Below are 17,879 nucleotides of genomic sequence, written 5' to 3'. Positions count from 1 at the left end.
TGCAATAGGATTGTGCACTTGAACAAAGAGAGAGCACAGTCCTACAGGCTTCAGCCAATAATTAAACATATCGCCCTTGTGCTGGCAGTGCTGGGGGCAGAGAGGAGCCAAGAGGCGTGGAAAACAGCAAGGCAATGCACCCAGCCAATATAGCCTGACAAAAATGCTGTCTATGGATAGAGTAAACTGTGCCATCTTAACCCAATATATCCTCAAGTAATGTTAGTTCATTCCTGATTATAAATATGGTTTATTTGATTTAATTTGATGTTGATGTTATAAAATCATATATACGAAATACATGATGTTTTGTTCAGTCTGATCTAAGATTTTTTTTCTTTTTCCTCAGCATCTTATGTTAATGAAGGAGCAGTTGTCTAAGCAAAGAGATGAAATGGAAACCAGCATTAACCATTTACAGGAGCAGTTACAAAATGAAAAAAAGAAATTATCGGATGCTGAAATTGAAAGTAATGATTTGCAAATAAAATTCAAAATGCAGGAAGATGAACTAAGCCAGAGTTTAGAATTATATAACAATGTGCAAATTGCTAATAAGCAGCTTTCGCTTGAAGTGCAAGAGCTAAGTAGTAAGCTTGAAACTATGGAAAATTCTAATATTGGCATTACAAGAGAAAATCAAGGACTTCAAGAAAAGCTGAAACAAGTGACAGAACAACTTTCCTGTTTAAAGGTAGAATCTGTTCCTAAATCCTTAGACACAAGTAAAAAAGATGAAGCGTCAGAGATTCTAAAATTAAATGCTGAACTTTCAGAGATCAACCAAATAAAAGAGGAATTAGAGAAAGTTATATGTGATCTAAAGATGGAAAATGAAATGCTGCTGTCTACACAAGAGCAAACAAAAGTTACATTTGAAGAAACAATTGCAGCTAAAAACAAAGATTCCCTTGAAAAAAAGACTATTATAGAGGCATTGAGAATGGAAAAAAGTCGCCTGGAAACTGAGCTTAACCAAAGTGAAAACAGGTTGCTTGACCAAGCTCAAAAGTATGAGCACACTATAGAAGAATTGTCTGCTGCACAGAAAATGGACACATCAGCTCTGCAGCGGGAGCATGAGCGCCTTTTAAAACTCAATCAAGAGAGAGATTTTCAACTGGCAGAAAGCAAAAGAATTATAGAGCAACTAGAAAATGACAATGAGGAAACCAAGGAAATTCTGAATAGCAGCTTAGGGGGACAGAAACAGCTGGCTGAACTACTGAAAGAGAAGGAGACATTTGTTGAACAACTTAAGGAAAGAAACACTGAATTACAGAAGGAGATTGAGCAGCTGTCAAAAACAACTAAAGAGCTTGATCTGTTAAGGCAGAATATTGAAGAAAAAGACAAAAGCCTTGCTTCCATGAAGGAGGAAAACAACCACTTAAAGGAAGAGAGAGAACGTCTGAAGGACCAACAGAGCCGATCTCAAGCAGCTATTGAACCAAAAACGTTAGATATTATTACAGAACTTGAAGCTGAGATAACACAACTAACTAAAGTTCAAAACAATTATGAAGAAGAGCTTAAACTCCAGAAAAAAACAGCTGAAAAACAAAATCATAGTACCATGCAGCTCCAGCAGACTTTGCAAGAAAAGATAAAGGAAATGGATGAGGTTAAATTACAGCAAAAGCAAACAATTGATACATACGAGAAGCTTCTCTCTGAAAAAGACAGTGAGATTTCCAGTCTGCAGCAAACAAATGAACTGATCAGTTCACAGCTGCAAAATGAGCATGTTTTCCACACCCAGTCTTCTGTCATATTACCTGATACCAAAACACAAACAATGAATGGGGAAAATGGTGTTGAAAAGCATGATTTGTCCAAAGCAGAAATTGATAGGCTGGTAAAGGGAATTAAAGAAAAAGAAATGGAAATAAAAATGCTCAATGAAAAGAACATTACTCTGTCAAAGCAAATCGATCAGCTGTCAAAAGATGAAGTTGGAAAACTCACTCAGATTATTCAGCAGAAGGACTTAGAGATCCAAACTCTACATGCAAGAGTGTCGTCGGTAACTTATATGCAAGATGTAGTATATTTACAGCAACAGCTGCAGGCTTATGCAATGGAGAGAGAGCAAGTGCTAGCAGTCTTAAGTGAGAAGACAAGGGAAAACAGCCAACTCCGAACAGAATATCATAAAATTATGGATGTGGTGGCTGCTAAAGAGTCGGCACTGCTTAAATTGCAAGAAGAAAACCAAAGACTGTCACATAGCCGTGAGGATGGCACCCAAGATATGTTTAGGGAGACTATTCAGAATTTATCCAGAATAATTAGAGAGAAGGACATTGAAATAGATGCATTAAGCCAGAAATGCCAGACTTTGATCACTGTGCTACAAACATCCGCCTCAGGGAACAGCAATGAACCTGGCAGCGTCAACAGCAACCAGTTTGAGGAGCTTTTGCAGGAGCGTGACAAACTGAAACAGCAAATAAAAAAAATGGAAGAATGGAAGCAACAAGTAATGACCACTGTTCAGAACATGCAGCATGAATCTGCCCACCTTCAAGAGGAGCTTCATAAGCTTCAGGGACAGATTACAGTGGATAGTGATTCCAGTTCTAAGCTCCAAGTGGACTACAGTAGTCTAATTCAAAGCTATGAAAAAAATGAAGAAAAACTGAAAGACCTTAATATTGAACTGAGTAATGTACAACACAGTATAGGGCAATTAAACAGCAGCAAGAACATTCTTATGGGTAAACTTGAAACAGTTTACCCTCTGTCTGATTCCACTTTTATTGGCTCTTCTTCAGCAGCTGTAGGTAATGATCAATTAGGTGATCAGATCAAGCCTGCTTTACAGGAATGTGAACAACTTAAGATGGAAGTTCAGAAACAGGAGGCCACTATAAAAACACTTCAGGAAAATAACCAACGACTGTCTGACACACTAGCTTCAGCTTCTGTACAGAGTCGAAAGGGTCAGGAGGAAAATGTTCTTGAGCTGAGGTTGGTGAAGGAGAAAAATGAGCAGTTACAGAAATCATTAAAAGAGAAGGACCTTTTAATAAAAACGAAAGGTGACAAGTTGAATTCTGTAAATGAGAACCTTAAGAACAAAGAAAATGAAAACGAGTTGCTGAAACAAGCAGTCACAAATCTGAAAGAGCGAACTCTGATTTTAGAACTGGACATTCGCAAACTGAAGGAAGAAAATGAAAAAATAATGGCAAGGGGTATGGAGAAGGAAACAGAGTTCCGAGCACTACATGAAACAAACATGCAGTTTTCCATGATGCTGAGAAAGAGAGAATTTGAGTCCAACGCAATGAAAGAGAAAGCATCTGCTCTGGAAAATCTTCTCAAAGAGAGAGAACAGGTTGGTGCCCTTACAAGTAAAAATAGAACTACATGTTGGTATTTCTACATTTTTACAAGGTAACAATAAAAATGGAATTTGCTTCATCCTTTGTCTAAATATATGGCCAGCACCCATTGCAACCATTGTAATGTTTTTCTAAAGTTTGCAAACCTGAACAGGCCATTCAGATCTGTAGGTTTACAGGTGCCTTAAAACAAGAAAGGTTCATGGCAATGTTGTATTCAAGATAAAACAGTGCAGTTAGCAAAGACAGATTCTATACCAATTGCCATGTTTTTTTGATCATTGATCCATCTTCTCTACTGCATTTCAGACTTGAATACACAGTATGTATGGATTTAAGTTTATATCTGCATTACCCATGCTATTTAGATGCATGACATAATGATATTGAGCATTACTAAGGGAAATGGGCTTACAGTACTCATAACCAATTTTTCCACAGTATTTGTATATATTCGTTCCTGTGGGCATCACAGGGAGAAGCTTCCAGTTGGCACTGGAAAATGGCACTAACTAAAATGGTGCAGGGAATCTAAGGAGCTTAAAGATTTGGGGGTTATTTATTAAGGTTCTAGTTATGTTTTCCTTAAAAATTAGATTTTTCAAGTTGATTTTTTTGGTCAATACACCATCTAAAACCTGTCAATGTCATTTAGGAGTCAATGGCACTCGATTAACTCGTCTTTTTCGCAACTCAAATTCATAGAACCGAGTTTTTTTTCATTCAAGTTTTTTCTTAAATAAGATACCATTCAAGTTGTGAGTTTATTCGAGGTAAAAAAAAATAAAATTCGACTTTCGATAAATAACCCTGTTAATGTAAGGACTGAAAGGATTTAAAGGGCTTAGAAGTCTGCTTAATTTTTTGAGCTGTACTTCCTCAGAATAGGTGGTATGCTAATGCATTTGTGTCCCTAGTCTTTGACAAAGGGCACTTAAGCATAACTCCTTTATATGAGAAGTATTGGCTTATTAATTGGGCTCCATTTTCCTTGTTACTGCATCACTTGATTTTTGAGGGCCAGGATCTGTATTCCTTCTGTCATAGAGCCCCACAATACTGTATGATGGATTTCTTTCCTCAACTTCATACTGAGAGATTATGAAGGGCATGTTTTGTCACTGCAAAAGTGGCTTTTGTGCTTAAATGCCGATGGCAGTATGTAGTTGCCTTAACTCATAAGGTCTGTCAAAATATATATACAAGTCTGTTTCATAGTTGGATGTTTATGAATTGGGAAATTTATTTTAAACAGGGAAAAAATGGAGAACTTAACCAGTTGCTGAATGAAGTAAAATCAATGCAGGAAAAGGCAGTTTTGTTTCAGCATGAAAGAGACCAAGTTATGTTGCTCCTGAAGCAAAAGCAAATGGAAAGTGTATCTCTACAAAATGAGGTATGTAAAATGTAAACATAGAGTTGTGTTGCCCTGTGCTTTTGTGTTTTGCCAAAGCCACAAACTAACTATTGTGATTTCATATTGTTATGAACTTGATACAATATCCTCCAGGGAGTTTTTGCTTCCTTTTAGAAGCTGGTGGGACTGCATGCGATATTTACAGAAGCACGCAGTCCTACTTGTACCTGCAGGAACAGTTCTAAGATGGCAGTAGAGGAAGGGGAGGCAGGTGAAAAAGGATTTTTTCCCCCAGTCAGCTCAACTATGGAGAACACTGTACTCAAACATCATAGTAATGTCAATATTAGAACAATGTTAAAAAGTTACTTACCTGGCAGTCCATTGTCCATTCGCTGTTACTTTGTATCTCTGCCAGTAATTCTAATAAAAACAAAGTTATTACAGTTGGTTATTTAATTGACCCAGGTAGACAGCACCACACATCCAGTCAATTTTCGTAAAAAGCCTTTATTGGCAAAAGGACTTTAATAGGACAGAAATACAGCGACGTTTCAGGCCGACAACAGCCTTTCCTCAAGCTACTAAATGCATGAAGTGAACACATTTATATACTATCTCTATACAGTGCCATCTACTGGCTACTTTGATGCTAAAGAAACAGCTGAACTTCCTCAAGCTAATGAGAACACACAATCTTGCAAAAATACATCAGGGATTATATACTTCTTGAAACAAATCTTCCTACTCCATCATTGAATGTTTCGATGAGCCTTACAGCAATCCCAATGACACAACTCTGTAAAATAAAACCAATAAAAAAACAGTTAGCTATAAAAACACATTATTGAAAGATTTTATGCAGCTCATACTCCCTATTCAATCCCCCAGGTGTAAGGGTGCCCAATAACCGTATCCATATTGCCTCCTTTTTTAGTAATACTTTTAATCTATCACCCCGACGATGTGGTTTGGGGACCCCATCTACTACTTGGTATTTCAATTGATGGATCCCATGTCCCTCCCCTACAAAGTGACAGGCTACTGCTTGTTCCATTTTTTTCGTTCTAATAGCAGACTTATGCTCATGTATGCGTTCCTTGACCATGCGGGTAGTCTTACACCAAACAGTTTTCCCAGCGTCACTTATTGGAATCTTAGGAATAATTCACACTACGGGTCCTATAGTAAATCAACAGGTACGGGAAGGCATTATAAATTTCATGTTTCCATTCAAAATGCCGGTTCCAGCTCACCCTTGAGGATCGTTGGTCCGGGTGCATCGTGCCCCGGACCCCTCGCTAGTTCACTGGATACAATTTCCCAAAAGGATAAAAAATGTGAGATCTTACCCGGACTCCGTTGTGACCCAGGTGCAGCCGCCCTGAGAGGTAGTGCGGGTAGTCTGACCTACATAATATAGCCCGCATGGACACTTTATCACATAAATTACAAATGAAGAGGAACAGGTAAAGAAACCTTTAATTTTAATTGGGGTGCCTTTATGGGAATGATAAATGAATTCCCCTCTTTGACAATTCGAGCAACTATTGCACGAAAGGCAAGGATAGGTGCCATTTTTCACCGGTCGGAGCAATTGTTGTGTTTCTTTTGGGGTCCCTATGTCAGATCTCACTAACGCAGAACCAACAGTTTTGGTCTTTTTAATAGGCCATCATGGGTAGGGACTGAAATTCCCATATGGCAGGTATACCATCTCTAAGTAACCCCCCAATGCTTATGAATAATTTTTGTAATATGTGGGCTCAATGGATTGTATTTGGAGACAAAAGTTAACCGTCCCCCATAGTTAGAACGCCCTGATGTCTGGGTTTGATCTACATTTTGCCTCTCCACTAGGGTACACTGTTCCCTCAATAATGTCAAAGGGCACCCTCTCTCCTGAAATTTGGCAGTCATCTCTTCCAATCTCCCATGCAGGGTCTCTTGGTCGGATACAATAAGTTTAACTCGTGTATACTGTGATTTAGGTAAAGATCTCTTTACATGAGGTGGATGAAAAGATCCATAAAGTAATAAAGTATTTTTGTCTGTAGGTTTCACGTAAAGATCCAACCAGAGAACCCCATCCCTTAGGTGAATCATGGTGTCTAAGAACGGAATACACTCTGAGCTAGCATTCAAAGTAAATTTAATATGGGGTGACGGGGGCCCATCCATAAAGCAAAAATATCATCTATGAAGCGTACCCAGTTCCAACAAAAATTTTTGAATAAAATTCATTAGGATATACAAAATGTTATTTAAAATTATTCATATATATATTCGCATAGGACGGGGCCACGTTCGACCCCATTGCTGTCCCCCTTATTTGCAAAAAGAAATCGTCCTGGAACAAAAAATAGTTGTTCTGGAGAACCATCTGTAAACAGTGAAGTATAAAGTTCTTTTGTGCTCCATCTAGGGCCTGGTCTCTGGTCAATTCGATGCGGACAGCCTCCTCGCCCCCATCTTGTGGGATGGAGGTGTAGAGGCTCTCCACATCAAAAGTAACCAGCCAAGTGCCATCCGGCACTGTTCCCAGACATGAAAGCTTATTCAAAAAATCAAAAAAAATGTTTTATTAAAAGACTAAAGTTTCGGCCTCTCAAAGTGAGAAAGGCCTCGGAGAGGCCGAAACGTTGGTCTATATATATATATATATATATATATATATATATATATATATATATATATATATATATATATATATATATATATATATATATATATATATATATATACTAGTTCTTGTGGACGCACACCTTCAGCCAGATCAGAACCCGGGTGCTAGTCGAGGTAGGTTAAATGTAGGTAAGCAAGTAGACAGCACTCCAAGGAATATTCACCAGGGTAATATATACGAAAGAAGTTTTATTGAATCCGACGTTTCAGCTCTATTGCAGAGCTTTCATCAGGGAAGGGAAAAAACCCTTTCCCTTCCCTGATGAAAGCTCTGCAATAGAGCTGAAACGTCGGATTCAATAAAACTTCTTTCGTATATATTACCCTGGTGAATATTCCTTGGAGTGCTGTCTACTTGCTTACCTATATATATATATATATATATATATATATATATATATATATATATATATATATATATATATATATATATATATATATATACACATATACACATACACATTTTTCATGTAAAATCTGTACTTAATACTTTCAGGTTCAACATCTCCGGGACAAGGAGCAGCGTTTAAATCAGGAATTAGATAGGTTAAGAAATCATTTACTGGAAATGGAAGAAAATTATACCCGGGAAGCAGTAGCTGCAGAGGACAGAGAGACAGAGCTAAGAAAAAAAGTATCTCGTTTGGAAGATAAATTGATGTCCTCATCCACTGCTGTCGAAAATGCCAGGTATTTGATATTTGATGGTTACACAGATGAATTTAATTCAAATGCTCATGCAGTGCTTGTCTGAAATAACATCCGTATGGGTACTCAGCTGGTCTGATCGTTTTTATTTTGACTGTCTGAGGCTCCCGAGGGTCAACTTATCACTTTTGTATTTAATTTACTTTTAGCCACCAGGCATCAATGCAAGTGGAATCTTTGCAGGAGCAGCTGAACTTGACATCAAGACAAAGAGATGAAGCTTTACTTCAATTTAATCTCTCACAAGAGCAGGCCAAACAGTATGCACTGTCCCTCACCAACCTGCAGATGGTGCTAGAGCAATTTCAGCAAGGTACTTCAGATATTTTGTAAAATTTACTAGATTGGTGCAGACTTTCTTTATAAAGGTACAGTATATGATCTCTTTTTCTTGAATCACATTTTTCAGAAAGCTCCAAATTTTGGGAAGGTTATTTTCCATAGAGTCCATTTTAAGCAAAGAATTCTAATTTTAAAAAATTATTTTCTTTTTCTTGAATATTAAAACGGTAGCTCATACATATTCTAACTAAGCTGCTAGAATCCATATTGGTGACAAACAACATACACACATATATTTATATAGTGAATAAAGTACCCCCTCTTGTAAAATATAAGGATATTGTAAGTTACCGAGGAGTTTCATGACCATATAAAAGCCCGAGGCTGAAGGCCAAGTGTTTTTATACAGGTCATGGAACTCCGAGGTGACTTCTAATATCCTTATATTTTGCAACAAGGGGTACTTTATTTATTATAATACATAAGTTTCAGTGAGTCAAGTGACATAAATGACATCACGATCCTATTATAACTGATGACATCACTAAGCACCTTTACAAGGATATCATTTTATATATAATATAACTATATATTTATATATATATATCTAAGACAGAGCTCAGTATTTTGCCAATGCCCGGTGCAAGATAAGATAACAGTAGAAATATAATGAAGATAGACCACCAACACCAGAACTTCTATAAAATCTCACAAGCCTGCACTCTTGTATATGTAGTTCAAGGAGCCTGGGTGCAGTCACAGGGAAGTAGGTCATTAAAGACTGCATTCGCAGTATGATATCTAAAACTATAAAGCAAATGACAAACATCAAGTAAACAAATCAGGTCAAATCCTAGATTCATTGAAATTGCCTTCTTTTGCAGTGCTCACAGCAGAACAAAGACTCAATGTATTAGTCTGAAAACTCACTCCAAAGTTCCTGCAAAAAGTCCTACAAATGATCCGCAGTTCATTAACTGTTTAGCCTTAAGGTGGCCATACACTATAAGATCCGCTCGTTTGGTGAGGTCAACAACCGAGCGGATCTTAACCCGTTATGCCCACCAAAGACAGGGAGATATTGGGTTAATCCGTTCATTCGGATTTAGGAAGGGCCGAGAATGCTGAGAATAGGCGCCTACGGGACGAGGACCACATCAACTAGCCGATGCAGTCCTCGACCACAAAGATAAATTAAAGCTGCCCAATTGGATATCGATCAGGGAGACCCATCGCAATGCTTCTACACAGGCAGATAAGCTGCCGAATCTGTTTAAAGGACTGATATCTGCAGCTTTTATCTGATTTGATATGATAAGGCAGCTTGAATAATGCTTCCTTTGATACAGAATTCCAGGCACTTTATGCAGGTCCCCCAAACACTGAGAATTCATTCTCTCAACTGATCAGCAACATACAAAACTAACTGTAATTACCTGATAATTTCAAACTTGGAATCGTAAGACCACAATACCATTTTTTCCATTTTGCAGGTATCTAGTTCTTTTGTTTCTTAGTCCAGTTAGTAGTTGCATGCTGCTACATAACCCTTCAACACTGTAGAGTCTTTCTTATGTTTGCACTCATTCAGATATCTGGTGCAGCGAGTCTTCTGTTACTCAGGCTAAGTGACCCATATGTGCTTTTCTTCTGATCTTGTGATGAGCACAACTTTCCCTTGTTTGTTATAGTTATACAGGAGCAGTGACCAGCTCCATGTTGTAGCTCCCACCCTTCCCAGCTATAGTCAGGTGATCCCACTGGTGTCTAATAAAAGGGCAGCCAAGTATGGAGGTTTACTTTGAAAGCAGCTAGTAAGTTGCAGGTAAAACTTGGTCCCTTTGTAAAATGTATAATTAAGCAATTGAATTCTTAATGAATCAGATGAAAGTTAAGCGTAGGACTGGCCAGATATGGGATGACTTTGACGTAGTTGGCCATCTTAAATATATTGCAATATATGGACAAACAATCCCTGTGTTTTTTAAAGGGTAAGGCATTTTTTAGTAGCAGTATGCACAAAATGTCGCTGTCTTAAATATATTGATAATGGGTTGAGTGCAGAGGACCTCTTGTAGTTGACTATATATATATATATATAAAATAAATGTATGAAATATACATGGAGAGTAAGGCTGCACTTTTGGATCGATACAAGTGAAACACTAAAAGCTAATTTCCTGTTTGTAGATTATAATTTGAGACCAAAAATCAGCAGTTGGTGGTCAAGTGTGAATTACATGTTGAAGATTGCAGCTACGGCGTTACAAGTGTCATTGTTTTAATTGTAAGCTTGTCTGCACTATGCAGTTCATAAATACACAGATTTGAAAATGGACCCAATGCTGCAGATTATATCCGGGTGTAGTATTATTGTGAAAATTACGTTTGATCTTTTAAACAATCTTGTTTAATCATTCAGCTCCTCAATGGAATGCCCTCCTTAGTCTTGTTTATGTTATAAACTGTAAAAAAAAACCATAATTTTACAGTAAAGCTATTAATGCTAACCTTGCCTGATTATGGTTCTTGAAAGCGTTCGCTAGCTTCAGACAATCTGTGGTTATGAGCATCTCACTAATAGTTTTTATGTCTGCATTTTGAGAGTGCCTAAAACAGCACTCCACTGTTGTCCTCACATTTTTGATTGATGGAAGAGCCCTTTTGTAGTCTGTTTATTAAGTCTCATATTTATTTCCTTACAGAAGAGAAAGCCATGTATTCCACAGAGCTTGAAAAGCACAAAAAGCAGACGTGTGAATTGAAACAAAGAATTGAATATCTAGAAAATAAGGCTTTGTTTTTACAGGTTAGTGGCTGGCAGAAAGGATATTAAGGTACTCTATTTTTGTCTTACTGCTTAAGGGAACATAGAAACATTGTTTCCACCACTGGAGAGACCAGCTCGTTATACTTGCGCTTCAACATGGCCACCATACAGGGACCGCCCTCTTTGTTAGGGTGGCATGCTGCTCGTGGAGGGGTTTCCATGATAGTACAGTATAGTGTAGTGCTGCAAAGAATTTTTGTATTATGTATAACTTAATATTTGTAGGTGTTCTAGATATTTAAAAGGGAACAATCAGTAAAATGTAATATGAATTTTATCTCATGGAAAGAAAAAATATCTAAATATAATCAATTCAATTCTGTGCCTATTCTGAAATAAGTTTCTCCTCAGTTCTCTTAACAATCTCTTTTCATTCAGAAGACAGGTCCGATACAAAGTCGTGTTCTCTTTTTGCCTAGACAGTGTGAGCTACTGTTTAAAATAACCAACTCCAATACACAGCTGAATCTAGAGAGACAACTTGCTGAATGTAGGATAGTGAAGAGTTAATTGATTATTTCAGAAACCATACATAATTTTAAAATGATTCTGTTTAGAAATATTCCTAATTCCATGTTGTAGTTTATATGAAATTTTCATTTTACTGATCGCTCCCCTCTAATTATTAACTGTAAGATTATGTTCTGTTCATTAAGCCTATTATCTTTAAGGGGGCTATTTACCAAAGGTTGTGATATGAGTTGTGTTTTTCCTGAAAAATTTAAGTTTTCTTAGGTTGTTTCAGTAAAAACTTTTCATAAATAAGCAAACATTTGAGTTGTGAGGTAGAAAAAAACTCATAAACTCATTTGATAAATAACCCCCTAAATCTTATTTTTCATATTTAAATACATACAAAAATAAAGCATAATTTCATTGTGTGTGTGTGTGTGTGTGTGTTTCTTGCTGCCATTTGATGTTTCTTCTTGCCCAACTTAAATCCTACTGCTTTTTAACTCTCTCTCTAAGTAAGTGCTGCCAGTAGGGATGTGGAGAAAAGTCAGGATTTATATTTACTGTAAATCCCTGGCTTTTTAGTGGTAGTGGGTTTTATATGGTAAATTTAAAGTTTGGCCTCACCTATAGAAGGAGGCAACGCTCAAGTAAGTGTTTCCTCTGGGACCTAATGTAAAAAAAAATCCTGTTGTTTTTTAATCACTGTTCTCGAATTCCTGCTTTGTTGGTTTGTCAATTGCTAATACTGTTCAACATTGGAAAATTTCCTGGAATGTTTTTACATTAACATTTGCAGAATTATGTGGGTGTTCATTAATGCCTTGAAAAATATTCTACAACAGTGGCTTCATTGTTTTGTCTCTTCATCGGGAATCCTCTACACTCTAAATCCTTTTTTTATAGAATGCTTTGAAATAATTCTATTTTAATTGTTGTTTTCCCACACCATCCTGTATTTTCCTTGTATAACCTAGCCATGGGAATATGTGGCCATTAGGTTTCAGCATGAAATATTCCCAGCTATAGACTTTTTGGTAAATTAGTGACAGATTGGGTTTGTGCATGCTGTTTAGCTGTTATTAGCTAAAACCAGATGTCTCGCATATATACTCACTTTATATTACTCACATATTTATTTACAGCATTACACTAGTTTACATTGGATACAGCACAGTTATTTGACATGGTGGTTAACTTATCCATATTCAAGTTTGCAAATCCCTGATATCTGCCAAAACCTGGAAATGAAAACAGATTAAGCCTTTAAGTACCCTTATTTGTTAGCTTGGTAATAATCAAAATGTTCTCCTTCTTTCTGAACTTTCAAGCTCTCCTTAAAGACCCACCTGTTTAAAGAAGCTTATTCAATGTACTTTAATTAATCAATCATTAGGATTTTAGAAACAATTTTGTGATTTTTGAAACAGCAATGTCTCAATTGTACCCTAACCTTTAGTTTGTAAACTCTAATTTGTAGGGCCCTCTAATCCTATTGTACTCTGTAACCCTTGTTTGTTATCCACCATTTATTCCCTGTTTGTTATAACTAAGGTAAAGCACTGTGTATCTTGTCGGCGCTATATAAATACATGATGATGATGATGAAATTCATTAAATTGTTATAAAGGTCAGTAAAAATGCTGAACTGAAAGACAATCCAGCAAATGAGAACATGTGCAATAAACTTTATTAAGTTATAAAATTCATTTCAGGTTTTTTTTGTCCATCAATATCTTAACATTCTTCTCACTAGGAAAGCCTGGATGAAGCGAACGTTGCCTTGGAATCAGCATCTCGACTCACTGAGCAACTGGATGTTAAAGAGGAGCAAATTGAGGAGCTGAAAAGACAAGGTAAACAAATTAAAAGTGCATTTCTTAGACTTTACACTGTCTTCTTGACTCGTGTTTAAAAAAAGAAAAGAAACGTAGGTGTAGAAACCTGGGGAGTCAGTGCTTATAATAATACACAGGAACTTTCATTTATATTTATAGTATGAATTAAATAATATCAGTATGAATTAAACGAGAATACAGTTACCCAAGATTTTGTTTTAATACTATTTCCTATCGGCTGCAAGTCGGATTTGATGTTAGATTAGCACTAAATGCACTCTCAGCCAGTATGTACCACGATTTATAGTTCTCTTATACACAGTGATTTTGCAAGCTGTCATGGATTGAAGAAGGTAGGCCTTTGATCTGCTGCTGCCTCTATGATCTAATTAGAAGAAATGTGCTGCCTTTCTTAGCCCTCCAAACATTAATTTACCATCGTCAGTGCTAGGTTGTTGTACTTAAAGGGGAAGGAAACCCAGTTGGCGCAAAAACCCTCCCCCCCTCCCGTGTGTTGCCCACCCTCCCTCCTCCCCCCTGGCCTACCCGTCCTGCTGGGCAAATGCCCCTAACTTGTTACTTGCCCTTCTTCGCAGGTCCAGTCCAGGGAGTTCACAGACGACATCTTCTTCCACGCGATCTTCTTCCTGCTTTGAACGGCGTTTTGGCGCATGCGCAGTAGGAGTTTTTCGCCGGTGCGGATCTACTGCGCATGCGCCAAAAGTCACGTTGTACTTTTGGCGGCTGCGCAGTTGATTGTACCGGCGAAATGCTCCTACTGCGCATGCGCCTGTCAAAGCAGGAAGATGATCGCGTGAAAGAAGATGTCGTCTGTGAACTCCCTGGACTGGACCTGCTACGGATGTAGGACACTAGCCACACCTGCAGAAGCATTGATTTCCTGCTAATACTCATCAATATAAACATTTATACCTTATCTACAAAACACAAACATAGAATTATATAAATAGAAAACAATATGACTTTGGACTTTGATTCATTTTGTGCTTGAGCTTATTTGTTGAGCTGTTGTGCCCTACATCTGTTTCATTTGCTTGCTCAGGTGTTTACATTAATATATTCATTCATAAACAGAAGTCATTTTTTTTATATGTAAATAGACATATGGTAATTTAGAGGTTCGTATGAGGGCTGCTCTCCAGTATATCCTGATCTGCTTTGTTTTATCTAATCATTATATTTTTGTATCAGACGTTATATGAATATTTTGGTTGAGTTTGACATATTTAATATTAAAGGCACAAATCAAGATTTCTTGCAAGTAGACGTCCAGATTTGTGCTTGGCTGTAAACTTGGATGTATTCACTGGCTTTGCCAAAGGCTCAAGGCATGAGCATGTGCGGCCCATGTGTACTTGTGATCTTTTTTACTTAAAACACGGCATATATTTACCTCCACATCTTCATTTTTTAATATTAAAAAAATTCTGTTATAGAACCACATCTGCAATACTAAATATAACCGCAATATCTGTTTTTGTTGCCTTCTTTGATGTTTGCATATGTCCTTCACTCCAAAAATTTTTATTTTTGCACCTTTGAAAGATAAAGGCTCTCATTTATTCATACCAGCCAAGTCCATAACTTTACATGCTTTAGCTGGTACTTAGTGCATAGTTTTGAATCAAGCAATGTTGGCTGTTCTTTACTCTCTTTTGTTTTGGTTTTCCTTTAGCTCATTGTAGGAGCTTTTGGCTGCTGCTCCTGAAATATATCATTATACATTCCCTTTTCCTGTCATTATGAAAAATGCATAAAGATTAGATTATCAGACTTGAAAAAGAATAGATTGGTCTGTTTTTCTTTTCCATTTTTCCCCCATAGATGCTGGGCTATGTAGGTGTTGATTTTATAATTAAAATGCTCAGTATTCTAAACACATTAACTAGACTAGACAGGAAGTTCCCTGTAGAACTGTTTGTTTTGTGGATAGATTAATGTATTTCTGCTCATTAATATACAGGCACTCTTTGTGATGCAGACATGGAGCAATTTAGGTTGCAGTTTGAGTAAACTGTGCCAGAGATGCATTTTGACATGAGCATTAACCCTTGGAGACCTATGGATCTAGTCTACGTTAAACTTGTTTTCACTGACTAGTTGTTCATAAATATATATATATAGATACTGTGTATATATATATATATATATGGGATGCACCGGATCCAGGATTCGGTTCAGAATTCAGATTTTTTCAGGAGGATTCGGCCGAATCCTTCTACCTGGCCGAACCGAATCTGAATCCTAATTTGCATATGCAAATTAGGGGCGGAAAGGGAAATTGCGTGACTTTTTTTCTAGGAACTAAAAAATGTTTTCCCTTTCCCACCCCTAATTTGCATATGCAGCTAAGTGCGGCAGACAAGGAGCTCACAGTTGGGAATGTATCCCTAGAGACCTGAGCATGATTACGCCGGAACCCGCTGTGGCTTTACCGCAGATGCTTAGTTATTCCAACCCGGTGGGCCTCAGTGAGCTGACTACAGTGCTACCCTCCCCATGATGTGCCGAAATCTGCCGGCAGCCTCGGCAAGTTGATCACGGCACCACTTTACCTTGTGCTGGAGCTTGGGAGGTTTGGGCACTGCGGGTGTCGGCGTGCTGGTCTCGGTGAGCTGATTTTACTAACACACTTTTAGCATAGTTGGGCTCCCACACCGTATACCGTACTCTCACACCCAAACAGTATTACATGCCAAACTCCTTTGACGGGTGGGAGGGGGATAGTGTGGTCCCTGCATTGCCTGTGATTTACATTCTAAAGTATCGGAAGATGAAGGATGGATTGCGATTATGTAAGCCCTTCATGAAGTGTTACAGAGTGTCCTGCATTACAACTTAGAGGTTAAGTAACCCATACCCCCGAGCCCGATGCTTCCAGCCAATTGTTTTGTTTGATGGCTTTAACCAATGACGACATTGACATTTCGTACTAATACTTGGTGATTTTCTTCAAAGCACTTAATAATAATTTATTCGTCTTTTATGTTGTTTTCTTTTTCTTAATTTTTTTATACTATCATTTTTGACATTTTTTGTAATCATTTTTTATAAAAAAAAAAATTCATAATTTTGTATACACTGATAGTGTTTAATTGGGCATTGTTTGATGCTAAATTCGTTATACTGTATACACATGACTGTATGACATTATGCTGCTATACCTTAATGTCATGATATAGGAACAGGTAGCAATTGACACATTTGGGGTTAATAGTTTGAGGGAAATATGTCTCTTTACACACATATATTATATGTCTATCTTGGGATGTCTCTGTAACCCCGTGTGGGGTGATGCACCGATTAATATAACCACACATTATTTTTTGGTCAATAATGACATTAATGGTTAGGTTGCTGTGGGGGAGGTACTTAGCAACAGTAGCTATTTGATTATGTGGTCCTATTTAGAGCTCTGCACTGATCACGCAGCAATACAATATAAACAGCATTTTATCTACCGCTATGGAGAGAGCATGAAACTAGAGCTTCTACCTAGACTCATATTTGTTACTTTGTAACATTACCAGTATTTCCTAGTAATTTGATACATTTAAATAGTTGCAAGCAAGATTAACAACTGTTACAAAGTTTGTTTTTAAGTATCCTCCTCTCTTTAACAAGGGGTGTTTTAACAGTGATATGATTATCTGTATTTCTTAATGTTTATTTATTGATGTATTTTGAGTTATGCTATTGGATGCATTGTGATGATGACAAGGATGACATGTTAGCCAATTAACTTTTCCCACCATGGGTATTTAATGCATTTTTCATTGTCTGTTGTTACTTTGAGAAAGGCCTCGGAGAGAAACTTTAGTCTTTTGTTAATAAAACATTATCTAATTTTTAAGTCCTGAGAGTGCAGACCTTCTTTACTGAATAATTATTTCAAAAATTTTGGACACTGCACCCAGGCAAGTTGAACCTAGTGACGAGACTCCCCCAACGTTCTTGTGTGTGTGTATGTATGTGTGTATATATATATATATATATATATATATATATATATATATATATATATATATATATATATACATATACATATATATATACAGAGTAGACAAGAAAAAGGCAGCACTCGTATCAAGAAGTGACATTATCCTGTTATGCTTGAGAAAGGGCACGCTGCAGGCCCGAAACGTCGCAGGCAGAGAGATGTGCTGCCATTAACAGGTCTTGTAATGAACTTTTAACTTTAATACACTTTTTTCACTTTTTGATACAACGAGTGCTGCCTTTTTCTTGTCTACTCTGTATTTGTATGGGAAGCCTACGGAAGTCTCCCTAAAGGCGCTGCACCAACCACACTTGTTAAGCTGAAGATACAGTGAGTGCTGCTAAATACTTGTCTT

At 37.3% G+C, this 17,879-nt stretch overlaps 1 protein-coding gene across 1 annotated transcript in view; it reads left to right on the top strand.

Annotated features, from left to right (window-relative positions):
• trip11.L (thyroid hormone receptor interactor 11 L homeolog) overlaps window positions 1–17,879 on the top strand; it is a 51,861-nt gene that overhangs the window by 21,757 nt on the left and 12,225 nt on the right. Inside the window, exons 11-16 of the mRNA XM_018230428.2 lie at window positions 350–3,343; window positions 4,606–4,746; window positions 7,889–8,082; window positions 8,250–8,413; window positions 11,088–11,191; window positions 13,422–13,521. Coding sequence (XP_018085917.1) covers window positions 350–3,343; window positions 4,606–4,746; window positions 7,889–8,082; window positions 8,250–8,413; window positions 11,088–11,191; window positions 13,422–13,521 — 3,697 coding nt within the window. The remainder of the gene's footprint in view (window positions 1–349; window positions 3,344–4,605; window positions 4,747–7,888; window positions 8,083–8,249; window positions 8,414–11,087; window positions 11,192–13,421; window positions 13,522–17,879) is intronic.

This window comes from Xenopus laevis, chromosome 8L, assembly GCF_017654675.1.
Source record: "Xenopus laevis strain J_2021 chromosome 8L, Xenopus_laevis_v10.1, whole genome shotgun sequence".
Classification (NCBI taxonomy): Eukaryota; Metazoa; Chordata; class Amphibia; order Anura; family Pipidae; genus Xenopus; species Xenopus laevis.
The sequence above is the reverse complement of the archived record's forward strand: the minus strand, read 5'-3'. Positions and strand labels throughout refer to the sequence as shown.